The sequence below is a fragment of the Micropterus salmoides genome, unplaced genomic scaffold (genome assembly GCF_014851395.1).
Source record: "Micropterus salmoides isolate LMB-PRFRI ecotype aquatic unplaced genomic scaffold, ASM1485139v1 Ms_hic_scaffold_3, whole genome shotgun sequence".
Lineage (NCBI taxonomy): Eukaryota > Metazoa > Chordata > Actinopteri > Centrarchiformes > Centrarchidae > Micropterus > Micropterus salmoides.
In genome coordinates this window covers 6397678-6414466 of record NW_024042261.1, presented here as the reverse complement: position 1 = coordinate 6414466, position 16789 = coordinate 6397678, and the positions used below count along the sequence as shown (strand labels likewise).

The 16789-nt window shown below is 40.5% G+C and overlaps 1 protein-coding gene across 2 annotated transcripts in view; it reads left to right on the top strand.

The window, feature by feature from the left end:
- The window catches only part of brip1 (BRCA1 interacting protein C-terminal helicase 1), a 39879-nt gene that overhangs the window by 789 nt on the left and 22301 nt on the right, over positions 1-16789 (top strand). For both annotated transcript variants that reach the window (XM_038693632.1, XM_038693631.1), the window contains exons 3-13: positions 219-330; positions 1777-2001; positions 2893-3038; positions 3838-3975; positions 10110-10382; positions 14053-14274; positions 14440-14639; positions 14723-14855; positions 15317-15471; positions 15592-15775; positions 15955-16095. In XM_038693632.1, the coding sequence (XP_038549560.1) occupies positions 219-330; positions 1777-2001; positions 2893-3038; positions 3838-3975; positions 10110-10382; positions 14053-14274; positions 14440-14639; positions 14723-14855; positions 15317-15471; positions 15592-15775; positions 15955-16095 (1929 nt within the window). The remainder of the gene's footprint in view (positions 1-218; positions 331-1776; positions 2002-2892; positions 3039-3837; positions 3976-10109; positions 10383-14052; positions 14275-14439; positions 14640-14722; positions 14856-15316; positions 15472-15591; positions 15776-15954; positions 16096-16789) is intronic.

The following is a 16789-nucleotide window of genomic DNA, read 5'->3' as shown; positions in this document are numbered from 1 at the left end:
ACTAACTTACTACATATAAATTGCTGTAGATGGATATGTATATCAGCTTGTTAATTGGTACATGCATGGGAAAGGAGCACATACCCCAGAATGAAACTAAGCTACTAACATTTAATCATTTAGTGATAGTGTTAACAGTTAATCACACACAAATGGACTAGACACAAAGTAAAGGTAACTGCAGAGGCAGGTAACTGACACTGTAAATGTGTTTGCAGATTGTACGAGGGTTGAACTATGGGCAGCACTGTTTGCTGGAGAGTCCCACAGGCAGCGGAAAGAGCCTGGCCTTGCTCTGTTCGGCCCTGGGATGGCAGCAGGCTCAGTTTGGTAAGTCGGCTCTGAATGCGACCAGTGAAACAGAAAACAAACAAAAACAAGTCAAACAAAATGAAAAAGCTCTGGTGCATGGATTAATTAGAGCAGTGTATCCTACGTGGGCAGTGTCACTTGGATGTTTTCTCGTTTGCATGTTTTTTTCATTCTGATTTTCATAAATGACTACATATTAACTTAAGACGGATGACTGATATATGTATTCAAATACAGTTTAAGGGAAAAACAAAAGGCCATAAAACACAAGGAACTGGTTTCCCTCAAATTCTTTAGCCGGAGTGTCAAAAATGCCATCATTAAAACCAAGATCAGATATAAAGAAAACTTGAAAAGAAATTTAGCAACATGAACAGCAGACAAGCATTTCAAAAAGTAAAGACCCTCACTGGATGTGACCAAAAGACCCACCCTTTCCACAGTAACTGACCCAGTCACCATAGCTTGAACACTTTTTAACTCTGTTATTGAGTATTAAGAGATGCTGAGAGCTCCACTCCCTGCACCCTATACACAGAAGGATGTAAGGACATGACTGCTTCCTGGCAAGGGTGCTGAAGGCCTGTGCCATGGAGCTTTCTCCCACTCACTGCGAATCCTAAAAGACCCCAACAGTTCTAACCCTGTGGAAAACATCCACTGTCGTACCAGTGCCAAAGAAATCCCACCCCTGAGAACATAACCACTATGGGCCAGTTGTGCCTGGAAAAACTGGTGCTAAACACCATAATGCTAGCGGTCAGTCTACAGCTGGACCACCACCAGTGTACCTATAAGACCAAGAGGGGAACTGAGGAGGCTGTAGCATCCTGCCATGCAGCAAGATAAAATCTTTTCCCAACAAATATGCATGAGTAAAATGAAGTAAAATCTTTTTTCAGTCCCTTTTCCTCAACATAATAAATATCTGAATAGAAAAATAAAGTGCTATTTTGACTGTGACTCAAACGAATTATATCAATCCTTTATTGAACATTTGTTATATTGTTATTTTCTCTACATGCTGTCTGTCTCCAGCAAGAACAAGTTGTCCCATACTACACACTGCTTCCAAAATGATTGGCCTTCCAACCCCCCGCCCCTCAGATTGCAATGACAGAGCCATCACACTCTGGACACCCCCTCAACCCACTTTTCACTCTATTCCCATCTGGCTGTCGTCCATGCTCTTAATTCCCTAGCTTGCTAACTACAGTTACGCTATGTATTCTGTAATGTATTTATGGAAATGCATCTATGTTCTGGAGGGATACGTTATGCACTCTGTGGACAATAAAATCTTATCGATCGTCTCTATAGTGATATGAGACTAGATGTGGTGTCCACATTACTATTTTCTTGTTTGTAATTAGCATCTGATTTTGTCGATGTGGCCTAGCCTATGTACCGACTGAGATGCGATGTCACTGATAGTTTTATCTGTGTTTCAATGTGTGATGACAGCTAAACTGCAAGAAGGAGGAAGACTTGTGGAGGACAAGAGCCAGTCAGATAAAAACTGTGGAGACTTTAAGAAGTCAGATGTCACCTGTCAGTGTGTGTGCCACAGTGAAGCCAATGGGACCTCAGCTGTAGCTGCAGCTGCAGCAGCCAAACCTGTTGTTGTAGACCTCACTGTGTCACCCTGCAAAGAGACTGTACAGCCTCCACCTCCAGCACCTGAACACAGTAAGTATCTTTTAGTCCAGCATTTATATTTTTGGTAACATTTGAAACATGCATAACTGTTCCTTTTTGCCTAAACCAGTCTCCCCCTTGGCACAATGGTAGTCGGTAATTTCCAATAGATAGACGGATGTTGTTTTTTGCTGGTTTTATTTTACTGGATCTGGACAAAAAGTACTTGCAAACAAAGATATGTATTATATATTTTTTTAAAAACCCGATAAATTATTTTGTGTTTTATATTTCTCATTAAGTTGTGAAGATTTCTTCACGCTTTGACATTAAAGAGTTTTCTTTCTGTTCATCAAGGTTTAAAAAAATATATAGTTACATCCACTGTGATTCAGTGAAACAAATAAAAAGATCCTTTTGTCTCTCCTTTGCCTTTTTAAGCAGCTGCTCTTAGTCGTGGACCGCAATTTCCCCACTGTGGGACAAATAAAGGTTTTCTTATCTTACCTCAATAAACATATTTCTGCTTCAGTTCATACACCATGAGCAAAATCAAGATGTTAGGATACATTTAAGCAGCCATGAATAAAGCCTTTAAAGTAGTATCCAGTATTGCAGTGGTTCCCAGCTTTTTAGTTTAGAGATATCCCACATTCTGTTGCGCTGTTAATGTTTAGGTGGGTTTGGTCAAGTTTTCAATTGTACTACTAGTGGTAGGGTGTTTCAACCATTAGTCCGTTACTTTTGGCTATCTGGTTAAAGTTATCTAAAAGTATGTTAGTGTAAAATAAGAAACACATTTAAACGGTCAGCTTTGGGTGTGGGAACATGTTTTTATTTGAGAGGGCTAGACAGCACTCAACCATTTCCACACTTTAGTTTGGTCACTCAATATAATCCAGACATTTGTATTGCATTGTATGTATTGCTGTTATGTTTCAGTGCCGTTGCCAGAGGAGCCACAGCCCAAGAAAAAGTCTATTGCCTCTCGTCTGTCTGAGAAGTTCCAGTCTGACCGAAGTTCTGCCCGCGAGGAAGACGACGACTTCCAGCCAGATAGGAAACGCATTCGCTCTGCTGAGCACAAGGTAGTCATAGATGTCATAGATTTGTGTGTAATATATTTATTTATATATGTGTGTGTGTGTGTGTGTGTGTTTATACTGTATACACATAATCTATATAATAAAATTGCAATATGAACATCAGCTCATCACAAAAGACTGCCTAATAATAATTTAATAAAAAATATATTTGTATATATTTTATGCTTATCGTTATTCACCAATTCACCAAGTCACCTATGTGTAAACCTACTTGGCAATAAAGCTGATTCTGAAACGTGATGACTAAGAACAATAATGTTTTTTTTCAGGGATCAGAACCAAAACCTAGTATTAAAGTTCCGGTGCTAAAGACTGAAGTATTATCACGATGCACCTGCAGCATCCATTCTTCTCGGCTCTGTCTGCAGTCTCTCATCCACCGCTGTTGTGTTTTACACAAGCACAGTGTGCTAGCTCAACAAATAGTGAATTTTTACAAACAAGTTAAAAAGATAGCTGTGTGTCTGTAGTCTTAACTGTTTAGCTTAGTTTGAGATTAAGCTTAAGACAAGCCAGCCCCTCTTCCCTCTGCCAATGTTACATGCAGGCAGTGAATCTCAGCAGCAGCGGACTAGAGGAGGGACATATCAGACACACAGGGCAAAAAAAGGACACGAAACACCACCATAGAAGATAAAATACATGAGGACAAAATAAAGATACAAGTGTATATAGTGACTTTGCTGTAAACATTACTCTTGCTGCTCTAGAAACAACAACTGAGTAATGTGCTCTGAAATGTACAGCTCCGTGAAGTAAAGATTCTGTGTTTGTCCCTCAGAGTCGTAAAAGACAGCGTCTGGAGCAGGGAGTGGTATTTATAGATGATGAGCCGGAGCTAGAGAATGAGCCTTCAGGACCTCAGAGTTGGACAACAGAGCCTAACAGCCAGGCAGCTGGTTTGTCCTCAGCGTGCTGCGTAAGTACACTCCAGATGTAGAGGCTGAGTTACACCTGCGTAAAAATAACACAATATTGTCCATACAATTAACAACAATTAACAATGGCTGAATTCCATTTAGCTGCTCATTTTCAGTTCTGGAAACGCGCTGTCTCATTATCGCACTGTCATGGCTTGCTGGGACACCTGAGTGGAACAGAGCCATTGTTAATGTTATTTAACACTGGCTCTGTACTATCTGTGCTTTTCCTACTATAAGTCAGAATGTCTGCTGTGAAAAATGACTTTTTTAAATATCAGCAATATGAGAGTGTCATTGTGGATCACCTTTGATGTTTTTATTGATTACCTGTGTGGTGTAGAGCTGATGATTTCTACACTGGTTACCTTGGGTAGGCTTTCAATGTGAATGGGATCTACTTAAACAATCTTTCAACTGTACGGGTTTTATTGTTATGCTGGAGCAGTAACAGCAGCAATGCTTGAAGCAGTAGTATTATAGCAGAAAGTGTAGTTGAAATTGTAGCAGCAGTAATACTCAAAAGTGCACTAGGATGGGGTCAACAGTTAACAGACATGGGGAAAGTACATTACACAGGGATTTAAGCAACATTAAAGATGACAAGGAATCAGTTTCCAGTAAGTAACAACCCAGTTCGAGCCAGTGGAAATAGTTGACCGTGCCTATAAAAACATCCATAGGAGGTCCAATGAAGGTTAAAGTCAAGGGCGACTGGACTTGTTTGAAGATACTGGAAGACGTTTCGTCCCTCATCCAAAGGACTTCTTCAGTTCTGACTGACTGGCAGGGAAACTCAGCTATTTAACCTCAGTGGGGTCGTTTGCCAGGACCGTCGATACTGCTGGTTCGTTAGTGTTCCTGGTTTTTGTACCGACAGTCGTTTTGGTTGTTAGGACTACCTGTGGCCAGGAGCACGGCATCTTCAACTGAGGCCAACAATGGCCCACTGAGGTTAAATAGCTGAGTTTCCCAACCAGTTGAATTCCAGTATCTTCAAACAAGTCCAGTTGCCCTTGACTTTAACCTTCGTTGGATAACTATGACATGGATGACTGAGAATCTTCAGACATCCATAGGAGGGTTTCTTTGAAGCCAGCATTTGCAGCCATTAAAATCTAAAGGAGGTAGATTACAGTTAGTTTTGGACCCCTTATTTTATGGTTTCACCACTGGGTGGCAGTATACTCCACCATATTGAACAAGGCAATGGGGAAAGTTTCAAACAAGTGTGGGCTTGAAGTTGGACAAATTTGAACATAAGTGCTTACATGAAGATAATTCATCCATGAAAACTAAGTACATAAATACAAGGTTAATACAAATGGTATAAATACTATCATACGATGAAAAGCAATCCCACGGGTGGGGGGGGGACTGACTGTGGGCTTGTTTTTACCCATACAGCTCTTATGATTATGATGATACAATTTTTCCTTTTTATGGTTTTGATGAAGTTCAGTAATAGCTTTTTCAAGATGGACTACCCTTTCCTACACAAAATAATTCAATTCAAAACTAAATATATAATGAAATCCATATGCACGACGGAGTTACAACAAGAACAGTTTAGAAGAATTTATATACATTTATTTCAGACTAAAGAGTAGGTTTATTCTCAAATCTCTGTGCCATATAAATATTGGCAATGAAATCAAAAACTTGATCAAGGAGCCCATTGTACATTAAAAAGCCTGTCAGATGACAAATTATTAAGTTGTGGAACCACTGACAGAATGTCCAATTTAAAACGAAGCAGCATCCTTACATTCGAAAACTGCTCGAGGAATAACTGAAATGATTAATCAATTATTAAAATTGCTGCTGATTCATTTTACATGGATCCACTTGTCAGTTAATAGACCTCCTGATTTATTGCAGGCTGAATTAGAACTAAGATTATTTTGAAGCTGGTATCGAGGGTGAAATTCTTGAAAGTTATAAGGAAAATTAAAATTTTGTCACTCAAATGTTGATTCTGTCTGTTATGATTAGAATGTTTGTTTGAACCTCCAGACACAACCAAACCAAGTGCATCAAGTAACACCATGTTTTTAGAGGCATCTAGATGCTGTTTCTGCTGAATAATCCATGTTCCTGAGTTCTGTCCAGGTCCCCAAGACCAACAGGTTAGCCATAATCATTAGACATGCTAAGCCATAAAATGCTGTTGCACAGCTCACAGGAGTGGTTGAACTTTCACAACTGCGTCTTAACTTGCCACAGGTGTGTGGCTTGGATTTAGACCTGTGGATGGTGGGAGGTGGAAAAAGAGGAGGAGGGAAAGTGAAGTCGAAAAAGCGCGCCTGTCTCTGGTTTCCCTGCAGCTACATGACCCGGGCTCTTTTGTCCCGCGAGCGCTGACTGACGGCCTGAATGGGGCCCTTTGAAGCAAGCTCCAGTTTTAATTAAGAGGGTTTGCCTCGCCTGGGCCGCTGATCTGTGAAAGCCACGGGGATAAATATTGAATGGGGTTCACCCGCTGGTTACTGCGCCCGGGGGATAAACAGGTGCTTTGGAGGGCAGATATTTGCCAGGGCCCCTACCTGCACAGTGTGGTCATATCGGTAGGAGGGGGTGTTCGGTGTCATGTCTTCCAAGGTATTGGCTATTGAAGCACACCCTTATTGGAATGAATTCCAAGACCTCGAAAGCTGTGGAATGAGGAGCAAATTGGTGTCCAGTGAGAGGCGCCAGTGATACCTAAGTGATCTACTGCCTGCGGCCCCTCGGTGCCCTTTGACTGGCCCCCCCGGAGTGTGAGATTTCCATCTCTCAGGTGTTGGCAGGGAGTATAGCAACAGAAGCCTACCTGTGAATATTCTGAGGTGTTCAATAACACCACTGACTTCTGTTCTGTCAATTCAAGAAAGCTTTAGCTGCTGCAAACACTTACACCTGGCGGTACAGTACTGTACTAAGTAAACTTAGTTATAGCAGAAGAAACTTAGTCAGCCTGAAGAAACTTTGTATACCAGTCCTACACAGTGTACCTGCAAATGTATATTAATCCCTTATGTTAAGTGTTGTTTGACAAAGTGAATTGTCATTGCTAGCGGCACCCAAGGAGCGACACCAGTGGGATTGTTCTGTGCTGAAAGAACCAGTATGTTCTTGTTGCGAGCAGAGCCGGCGTCCCGTTTGCCCCTTTTGCCAGTTATCTACATTCCTTTCTAGGGGGTGTGTGCTCTGGGCTGTGGGGCCAGGCTTGAAACCTTGTTGTCCTGGCATCTCAGGAGGCAGGCGCGTAAGAAGATACTCTTGTGTCAGCTGTTTCCTGCTGCAGCTTTTGACAAGGGCCTCTATTCATCAGCAAGCCCTTCTACACTACCTCAATCCACCCCGCTCCCCCCACCTGCCAATGAATAAGTAATTATTGCCCATCTTGGGGCAGGAAATTTGGATGGCCCTATTTAATGTGGCGGCAGCAGGTAAGGTGATCGGGCTCAGGGCCCAGGCTGTGGAGCGTAACTGTTCCAGAGGAGAAAGGTAACTTGAACTGGTGTTGGGGCCCTGCAGCACCTCTGTTTATTTTTCACATGGGCTCAGGGCTCGTTATCCCTCTTAACTCTGAGAGACGGCTCTCTTTGGCCTACACTCCATCACACATTGTAATATTTGATGGGCAAACATGCTTGGAAAATCTGAGCCGCCGGGTAACTTGAGCTGCTCGTCTGTCATCAGAAGCGCTACCTTCTGATCCCCATCGTAAGTTGCGATGCGTGACAACACATACCATTCATTCTTATGTGGAAGCATTCAGGTAATTTGTTAAGGATTTAGGGATAAACATGTTTTCCAAGCTTTTGAGTTATGTTTATTCAATATTAACAAAAATATGGTAATCTCTATAGAAAAAGGCCAGAGTCTAAAGACAATACCATGCAGTGGACAAGGTGTGCATATCAGTGTTCATCTTTAGGTATCATGTCATTAGCTGTTTAACAATTGATAGTGCCACAATATCAACATCTTTCTCAAGGCTCACCCAACAGTTAATCTAATTTCAAGAGGTCACCAACCTATTGTTATTTCAATCAAAAGACAATGATGAGTGGACAGTCTTCTCCTTAGTTGTCGTGTTAGTGGAGACCGACACAGAAGAGACTGTTCTCTTGTGATATGATTTAAGACAAGATACTTTGTTACTTCTGCTAAAGAAGTGGGCCACGTGAATAAAATCCTCTTTCAGCGGATATGTCATTTTAAATTTAACTATATATAATATATATTATCCTATAGTTAAGTTTCTGGAAACTGTTTATGTATAAAACAACCAGGATTGCTGCGTAATCACGCAAAAAAAAAAAAAAAAAACACACACCCACACATAAAATACTGAATAATATTTACGGATTATGTAGATAAGAACTCACAATAGCTTTTGAGCTCTCCTCACAGGAATTTTTGTTCTCCTCAAACTCTACTAGGTGCTTCTGCTTGAGGCGGTGAAAAAACTTTGTGGTATTGCCCCCTTTTGTTGTTGACAAATGTATCTCACTGTATATAGTAGGCTATATCTTTATCTTGCCCAAGCCTACGCTTTGATAATTATCAGTCGTTAGTCATTTATATTTGATTAAATGTTCACAGTGTAAGAGCTAGGAACCTTGTGACATATGGGTACCATCTATCCCAGATGGATACAGAATCAACTTTAAAGTGTTTTTTAAGATGTGTATATAATGTACAGCAAGATCTGTCTGCTAGTCTTTTGATATTTCTTGTAAGTCACTTCATTGAATCTATATGTACCTAAAATTGTAGTGTAGCTGTAATTGTTGTAGAACAGTTTAAATAGAATTTATAGATTCTATGTCTCTGTACATTCAAAGTGTGGTTTCTTTCTGCAAGAAGGCATTGTTTACTGTCGTTTACACTAAAATAAGGCCTGTTTTAACAAACAGAGCATAGAAAATGCTTCCAGTAAAGGCAAGAGAAAAGTGAACAATTTCAATCAAATGCACATAAGATCAACCACAGGCTGGTTACATGTGGATAGTTCTTCTAGAGGAGTGAAAAAATAAATGGTTAGTGCAAACTAATATATGTGAATTTTAATAATAATAATATGTGATTTTTGTACTACTTTTTATATATTTTTTTATTTTAAACACACAACTGAATTTGATAAAAATATGAAAAGAAGTTAATGAACCCTATTGAAGTGTTATATACACCAGATATACAGTACATAAATTACAACTAATACTACTGCTACTACTGCTGATAATATTGATAATGATGAAACTTCAATTATATTATAGCTCCAGAACTGGATTTGAGAAGCCTGTGATTGGATGGTGTATGTGAGCCACTGAATGGTTAGAGTACACCACTTAAAAGAGCTCAACACATAAGCAGGATCAGTTTCATAAACGTTACCGGCTACACTTCACCTGTAAGGGGGGGGGGGGGAATCCACCACGTCACTGGATGGCCAATTATGAAGCAGCTAGATTTTCTCAGCCGCCACAATGGTGGCATATCATCTTTCAGACTCAAAAGGTCACCTGGTGCAGAGTGACAGGACACCTTTATGTATGGATGCAAATTCTTTTCCATGTATTTTTCAAAACGTACACAAGACAGTCTGTCAAAAAGCCTATTCAGGCAGTGGATAATAATAGTGATGAGTTGGTAGCATTGTGCACCGTAATACACTGAAGAGCCAAATGTCCTAAGAAAATAACTAACAATAAAGAGGAACATTTTGTCACAGTTGTATGTTGCATACCTCACATGAGATCTATTTTAAACTTTGAAACTCATTGATGCAATCCAGAATTACCATTAAAAGATGAGATTTAAGATAGTAATTTAACAATGTCAATGTTAATAAATGAGTACCACTGTTGGTTAGGCCTTTAGAAATACACGGCAAGCCAACCTTATCATTAACTAAACAATGCACCATGTGTTGTGGTTGTTTTGACATGCATAGGTCATTTAATGGCACAGTGGTAGCCCTTGGGTATACACACTGATTGTGTCATCTCTACATGCATGGAATTCATTCAGCACAGCTCTAAAGTTGTAGTGGTGTTATGTCATTAACCAAACAAGGTCTGGGACTTCAATGCAATCAAACTGCAAACTGCCTCTCAGTATTTGTTTCTTTATCCTTATCCAGTCTCCGGAACCCTGCTCCCAGTGCCTGTGTGCTTCGACCAAACAGGGTGTGAAGGACAAAGACAACGATGGCAAAAAGAAGATTCCTAAGATCTTTTTTGGCACTCGCACACACAAACAGATAACTCAGATCGCCCACGAGCTGAAGCGCACTGTTTACTCCAGTGTGCCCATGACCATCTTATCCAGCAGAGATCACACCTGTGTCAACCCCGAGGTGGCACCTCACTCCAACCGCAATGAACGCTGCAAGGACCTGCTGGACGCCAAAGATGTGAGCACAAACACTGACAGCAACACACAGATTCACATTAAGCCTATTTTTTACTTTTTGTATCGAATAGTCCCTGTAAGATTTACGGGTGGCTGAGATCCTGAGAGAACAGCAGCTGTAACCCATATGCATTCAGATTGAATGCATACTGTATGGGTCACAAGCTAATGTGACCCATATCCAACATCTGCTACATCTGTAAAGCTTGTGCCTCTTATGTAGAGTATAATTGTTATAATTTGTCTCATATGCAAAGAGATGGATCTCTAGGATCAAGGTGCACACTGCAAAGAAACCCCTTAAGTCCGTACCTAACAGACTCATTTAAGACTTCACATGAAGACAAATCATGAAGGGTTAAAGGCAATCTCCATCATATCATTTGAACCATTATGCTTTATTAAAAGGACATTGTCGGCCCGTAAGCTAACTGACCTATCATCTAATTCCTCCATAAAATAATTTATCAGTCATAAATATGTAATAAGTAAGAAGTAAGTCTTCACAGAAGTACAGCTGTGCACTATTGCTAGCAGGGGTGTGATGATACACTTAGCTAACGAGACGATACACGACTTACTGTAGAAAATTAGGGCATGGTGGAAATGTTGGTCAGAGTTGGAGAGGAGTTTGTTGTATAGGAGTAATAAAGTCATGCTAGCAGTTCATCTATGTTCCCAACAAACTCCCCTCTCTCATTTTTCACTGGTGTTTCCGTTGCTATAGTGCATAACTTAGACATGCTTAACCCCCCCTTATTCACAGTGAACTATTCTGGAATTGAATTGGACTTTCTTGAACCAGGATTGACCCTTGTCTAGCTGTGAAAACCAGTTCCTCATGACACACACTTTCTCCACAGAATGAAACTTTTATCCAGTGGCTCCAATAGCTAGTAAATGACAACAGAAAACAGACACAGCATTTTATTACAACTTTTTGTTCCCAATTGATTTCTCTCACTCACACACATACTCCCTTGACCTGACACCATCATGTACTGTGAATAGACCTTTGCTACAGAGTTTTGCAGTCACCCTGTAACAGAAACCCACAGGTAACCACCACTACCAGACACAACTCTTTTAACAAGGTAGCCTTAGAGCAGCAATTATGCTGATACAATAGCTGCAGTTGGTGCAGCAGGCTCTTTCTGACACACTAAAATGTCATGAACCATTGAGAGAGCCATGGTGACACATGTAACCCCCTATACTGTCCTAAAGCTGAGGCGCCTACTGTAATGAGGACAATTATGCTGTCATTAGGTGTTTGCCTCCCATGGCAATTGTCTCACTTTGTCATATGAAATAACCGGCCCAGTCATAACTCCTCACTTGAGTGGGCGTTACTGATGCTCTGTGTCTTCATCACCTCAGGGTCTAGTCTACTTGGTGTCATGTTACCATGCTGTAGAGACGTACAGTGATTCGTACACACAAACTTCAGCTAATGGCGACTTCAGTCAAAACACCTGCCCTCCTTTTTCGACGGTGCTGTAGCTGTCCTGGCTTTTCTAAACGTGTCTGGGTGGCCGTTAATCCCCCCCAACTCTCCTTTCACTGAGTAGACAGGGTTCAGAAGTAGATCATTTCATCCAGAGATTATTGTGTCTGGAGGTTACCGAGTCCACCAGCGTACAGTATTTGTGTGTGACAGTGTCACCTCAAGCTGTTAAATACATAAAGAACAGGGTGGGACATCTAAAGCAGACACCTCTTTTGACAGAATAATTGGGGCTTGGTACATGAGATGCTGCTTCTTCACACATCTTCTACATTCAATGTATGAGTGTCAGGACATGTAAAGCACTACAATAGCTGGAACACCTGATCACAGGCACCATCTGAAATACTGTACGTCACCTCTGGTTAAATTGGAAACTAGAGATAAGTAAAGATATATAACAGTCCAGAAATATAAGAAACTCTAATATTACATATTTGTAACTGTTTAGTTTGGATAAATAATGTATGTATTTATTTATAATTTTTTTTATGCAGTTTAAATTTACAGGGACAATGCACATTAATAGATATTTCTGTAAATGTGCCAATTTAACCAACGTGTCTAATTTTTGACTGCAGTCCCTGGGCAGCTACAGTATATACGCATTAAATACTTTAAAATAAGAACAACAATATATAAAACATAAAACAAAGCACGTTAGAGATTATGGTCACACACTTGATTGTCTTTTAACCATGATTTTATATCCATTTTAAATGAACAATATATTTCAGTCTCTGATAATTGTTGGCAGTCTGTTCCACGTGTGAGCTGCTCTCACTGAAAAAGCTGGGTGTCGTCCTCATGGTATTACACAGTCCCCTAAATAGGAAGATGTAAGCTTTTGAAGACTGTTATTAACAGTTTTAGTCTCGCTTTTTTTTTTTTTTTTTTTTAACAATGTTGCTATTAGTTTATAGTTTGTATTGATTTTCAACATGTTTTCATACAATTTTAATACCAAACATTTAAAGGTTTCAGTGTTTTCTCATATTCTTGGCAGAATGGAAAAAGATGTTATAACATTTAACTTTTAGACAATAGTACATCAAAGCTATCATTTGAAATACAAAGATAACAATAATTAATTGATGTGCATATGTTAATAAACAAGATTTCAAGATAATCGTCAGTAGAAAAAATTCTAAAATTCACTTAGTCCAGGTTGTCACACATGCACACGTGAATATTTTCTGTTGGTTTTAGTCTTCTATGATAGTACATTGAACATGTTTGAGTTTGGACTGATTGTTGGACAAAGCAAAACATTTGAAGATGTCAACTTAGGCTTTGATAAAATGTAAGTGGCATTTTATTTTCTGAAATTTTATTGACTAAACCACTTAGCTTATTAGAAAAATAATCAACAGGTTAATCCATCAAGAAAAAAGTAGGAGTAAATACTGTGTGTAGTTTTGATCCACTCTGTATTAGGTCTGTATTATGTCTGTCTGGTAGGTGAGTGAAGTAAGAACTTGTGGGACAGCAATGGAAAAATGGGCGGAGCTGATTGTCTTTCATGTCTCTACTGATAATTGATCATTTTGTAGTTTTACAGTTTGCTACACTGTACGTATTGTGATCCTTTAATTTCTATATTATTATAATGACCGTGCACTGTTTAGCTGTGTGTTTTATCTGAATTTGTGCCAAACACTTCTCTGCTCCACCTTTTGCTTTCTAATAGCTGAAACAAGACGGAGCCCCTTTGAGGGCCTGAGCATCTTGGCCTGTCCAACAAGCGTTCTCCATTATTCTAGTAGAAGTTGTAGTAATAATAGTAGTTGTCTTCTTTGTGATACAACGGCACATCTTCTTGACATTTCACGATTGACAGCATTCCTGGCAAACCTTAAACCTTAAAGGTGCCTGGAAGTTTCATTTGGTATCATTTCTTGAGCAGAGCCCAAATTTAGTTTTAGGAATTCTCCGCCAAAGCATGTGGAGATCTATGGCAACAAGCCCAAAACCTGTGACAATGGCTGCAAGTTGTATTCCGTTAAGTTCCTGCATTGAAAATAGACTTTATGTAATCAACATATACTATATGTTATCCATCAAATACTGATGACTTTGAGTTACTCAGTCCCTAATAAACAAACCTTATATTGGCAGTATTATACCTTGTTCTAATCCTATCCTATCACAATGGATATTACAGGGCAGGTCATGCCACTACTACCATGGTGTTCAGAGGATGCGGGACCAGTACATGCTACAGAAGGTCCATGGAATGCATGGAGCCTGGGACATTGAGGACCTGGCCACACTGGGCAAACGGCTCCGGTCATGCTCCTACTATGCTGCACGTGAGCTTATGCAAGGCGCCTCCATCATCTTCTGCCCGTACAACTACCTGCTGGACCCATTGATCCGGGAGAGTGTGAGTAGAGTTTGGAAGAGAAGATGGAGGAATTGTAGAATAATCAGGGGAAAAAAGTTGCAGGGGAAAAGACGAGATGAGATGGGTTTAGTTCTTAACAATGAACCAGATCATATAGAGATTAACCACTCCCTCCTCTCTTCTTTCAATCTCTATTTTCACCAGATGGACATCAACCTGGCAGGCCAGATCTTGGTGCTGGATGAGGCCCACAACATTGAGGACTGTGCAAGGGAGAGTGCCAGCTTCACCTTGAACCTCAACAGTCTGCTGATGTCCAGGGATGAGCTCGACGGCATGGTCAACAGCAACATCAGACGCTCCAAACACGAGCCACTCAGGAACTTCTGCTATAGCCTGATCAAGTCAGTGATTCACTGGCTTAGTTTCTGCTCATCTGATCATTTCAGTAGGTATCTACTAAGGATGTTTTGTGTCCCTGGTGTAGCTGGATCCAGGAGAGCCAAAGCCTGATGTCTGAACGGGGATATGAGAGTGCCTCTAAAGTTTGGAGTGGGAAGGATATACTGCCCATCTTTCACAGTCTGGGCATCACTGCTGACACCTTTAGCAATCTGAAGGTACTCCAAATATCTTTGCTTTACTTGCCGGCCTTTGACATTTACCACACCCTGACTGTACACATTCAGCCATGACTTCAGTACTTTCTCATAATTTGCCTGAATACTGTTGATATTATTATTATTATTATTATTAGCAGCTTCAACAAACCGAAACATCGTCCCAGTTCAAATGTCCACCCTAAGCACTGAACCCTCACAGACTTTGGTTGATGTCACCAGTGTGATCTGAGTATGTGTGAGTGCAGGAGGGTGTAAGGGCCCCAATCACTGCGTGTAATGGTAAAGTCCGCTTTACAATCATGTTTATTGACCATGGAAACAATACCGCTGGTGTGAAATCAGCTCCAATATGGTTTCATTTGTTTATGGTAAAAGTACTAGGATGCGATAGTTCTTGTAAAAGGTGTATTTTTATTATTTGATTATTTGCTGTGTGTTTTGTTTTTTTACACGTGCAGCAAAACTTGGCAGCAGTGTTGGAGAAAGAGGAGCGTGTTGGTTTGGTTAATGGTAAAGAGGATATGGTGCCTGTCCCAACCATCAGCTCAGCTACCTCCACTGTCCTCAAAAGCCTCTTCATGGTGCTGGACTACCTCTACAGGGACAACTCCAGGTCAGAGACAAACCAAAGACGTCAGCTAGACCAAAATCCAAAGTCCTACCGGTTCCTCAGATGAAGTGTTGTATAGAGTATAGAATTGAACGATCGCTCAGTTGTTCTCTGTGTCTGTAGGTTTGCTGAAGACTACCGGGTAGCTCTGCAGAAGAGCTATGCTTGGACGAACCAGGTCCCACCTGATGTCCCTGATGCCCAGGGCTTTTTAGTTAGGCCACACCAACGCCAGAGACAACGCCAGAGCATCCGAGTCAAGGCAGAAATCCTGACACTAAGCTTCTGGTGCCTCAACCCTGCTGTGGTGAGAGGTTAGATGTGGCAGACCCTGCCATATAGGTCACAATAATATATTACTGAGGTCTATAAATATAAGTAATTAATGACTTGAGTGTGAAACTACGGTTGATTAGTAAAATACATCATAAATTACCGCTGAAACAACCCTCGGAGGTTCATTGTGTTTGTGTCTGTATTTCACAGGCTTTCTCTGACTTGAGTGGCACAGTGCACAGCATTGTGCTGACATCAGGGACCCTGTCACCCATGGGCTCCTTCTCCTCTGAACTTGGGGTGAAATTCTCCATCCAGCTGGAGGCCAACCATGTTATTAACAAGTCCCAGGTCAGTAGTGGTACCCATGTCACTGAGACTCTGGCAACATTGGAACTTGTGGATGACTTTTCTAACAAAGTGTATATTTAGTGAGTGTTTAATGTGTTTAAAATGTTTCCTTCTCAATTTAATAAGATGTCTCTATGATTTGAACTTCAATTGAAATCCCTATGCATCCTGAAACCTACATCTCAGAAAGTCTCCATCAGTCTCAGTCAAAATGAGGTCCAGGTCTTTGAATGGTTAATCAGAATGGGAAAGTAGAGCTGTGTCTGATTTTAGTACTAACACAGACACAGCTCTACTTTCCCACTCTGAGTTAAGTTCAAATCATAAATCAGAGTCATTAAATTAAATTGACAATGTAGACGTCCAATAATCATGCAGTGGGACACAGCACCTAGCCAGTGTTGCTGTAAAAACACTCACTAAAATATACACTTTGTCAGAAAAGCCACAAAATCCATATGTTGTAATATTGCCATCAGCTTAGTGTCTGAGGACAACAGAGCCACTGTTGTCCTGCAGATGTCACTATTTGATTAACAATTTGATCACAATAAAACAGTCTAGACACTGAATTGGCGAGAAAACATTTTTGCAATAATCACAGCTTTTATATCAGTAGAGCTGACTAATGTTAAACATGATATACGATATGTTGCAGATTAGGTCACAGATCATAACTGGTGGGTTGGACTCA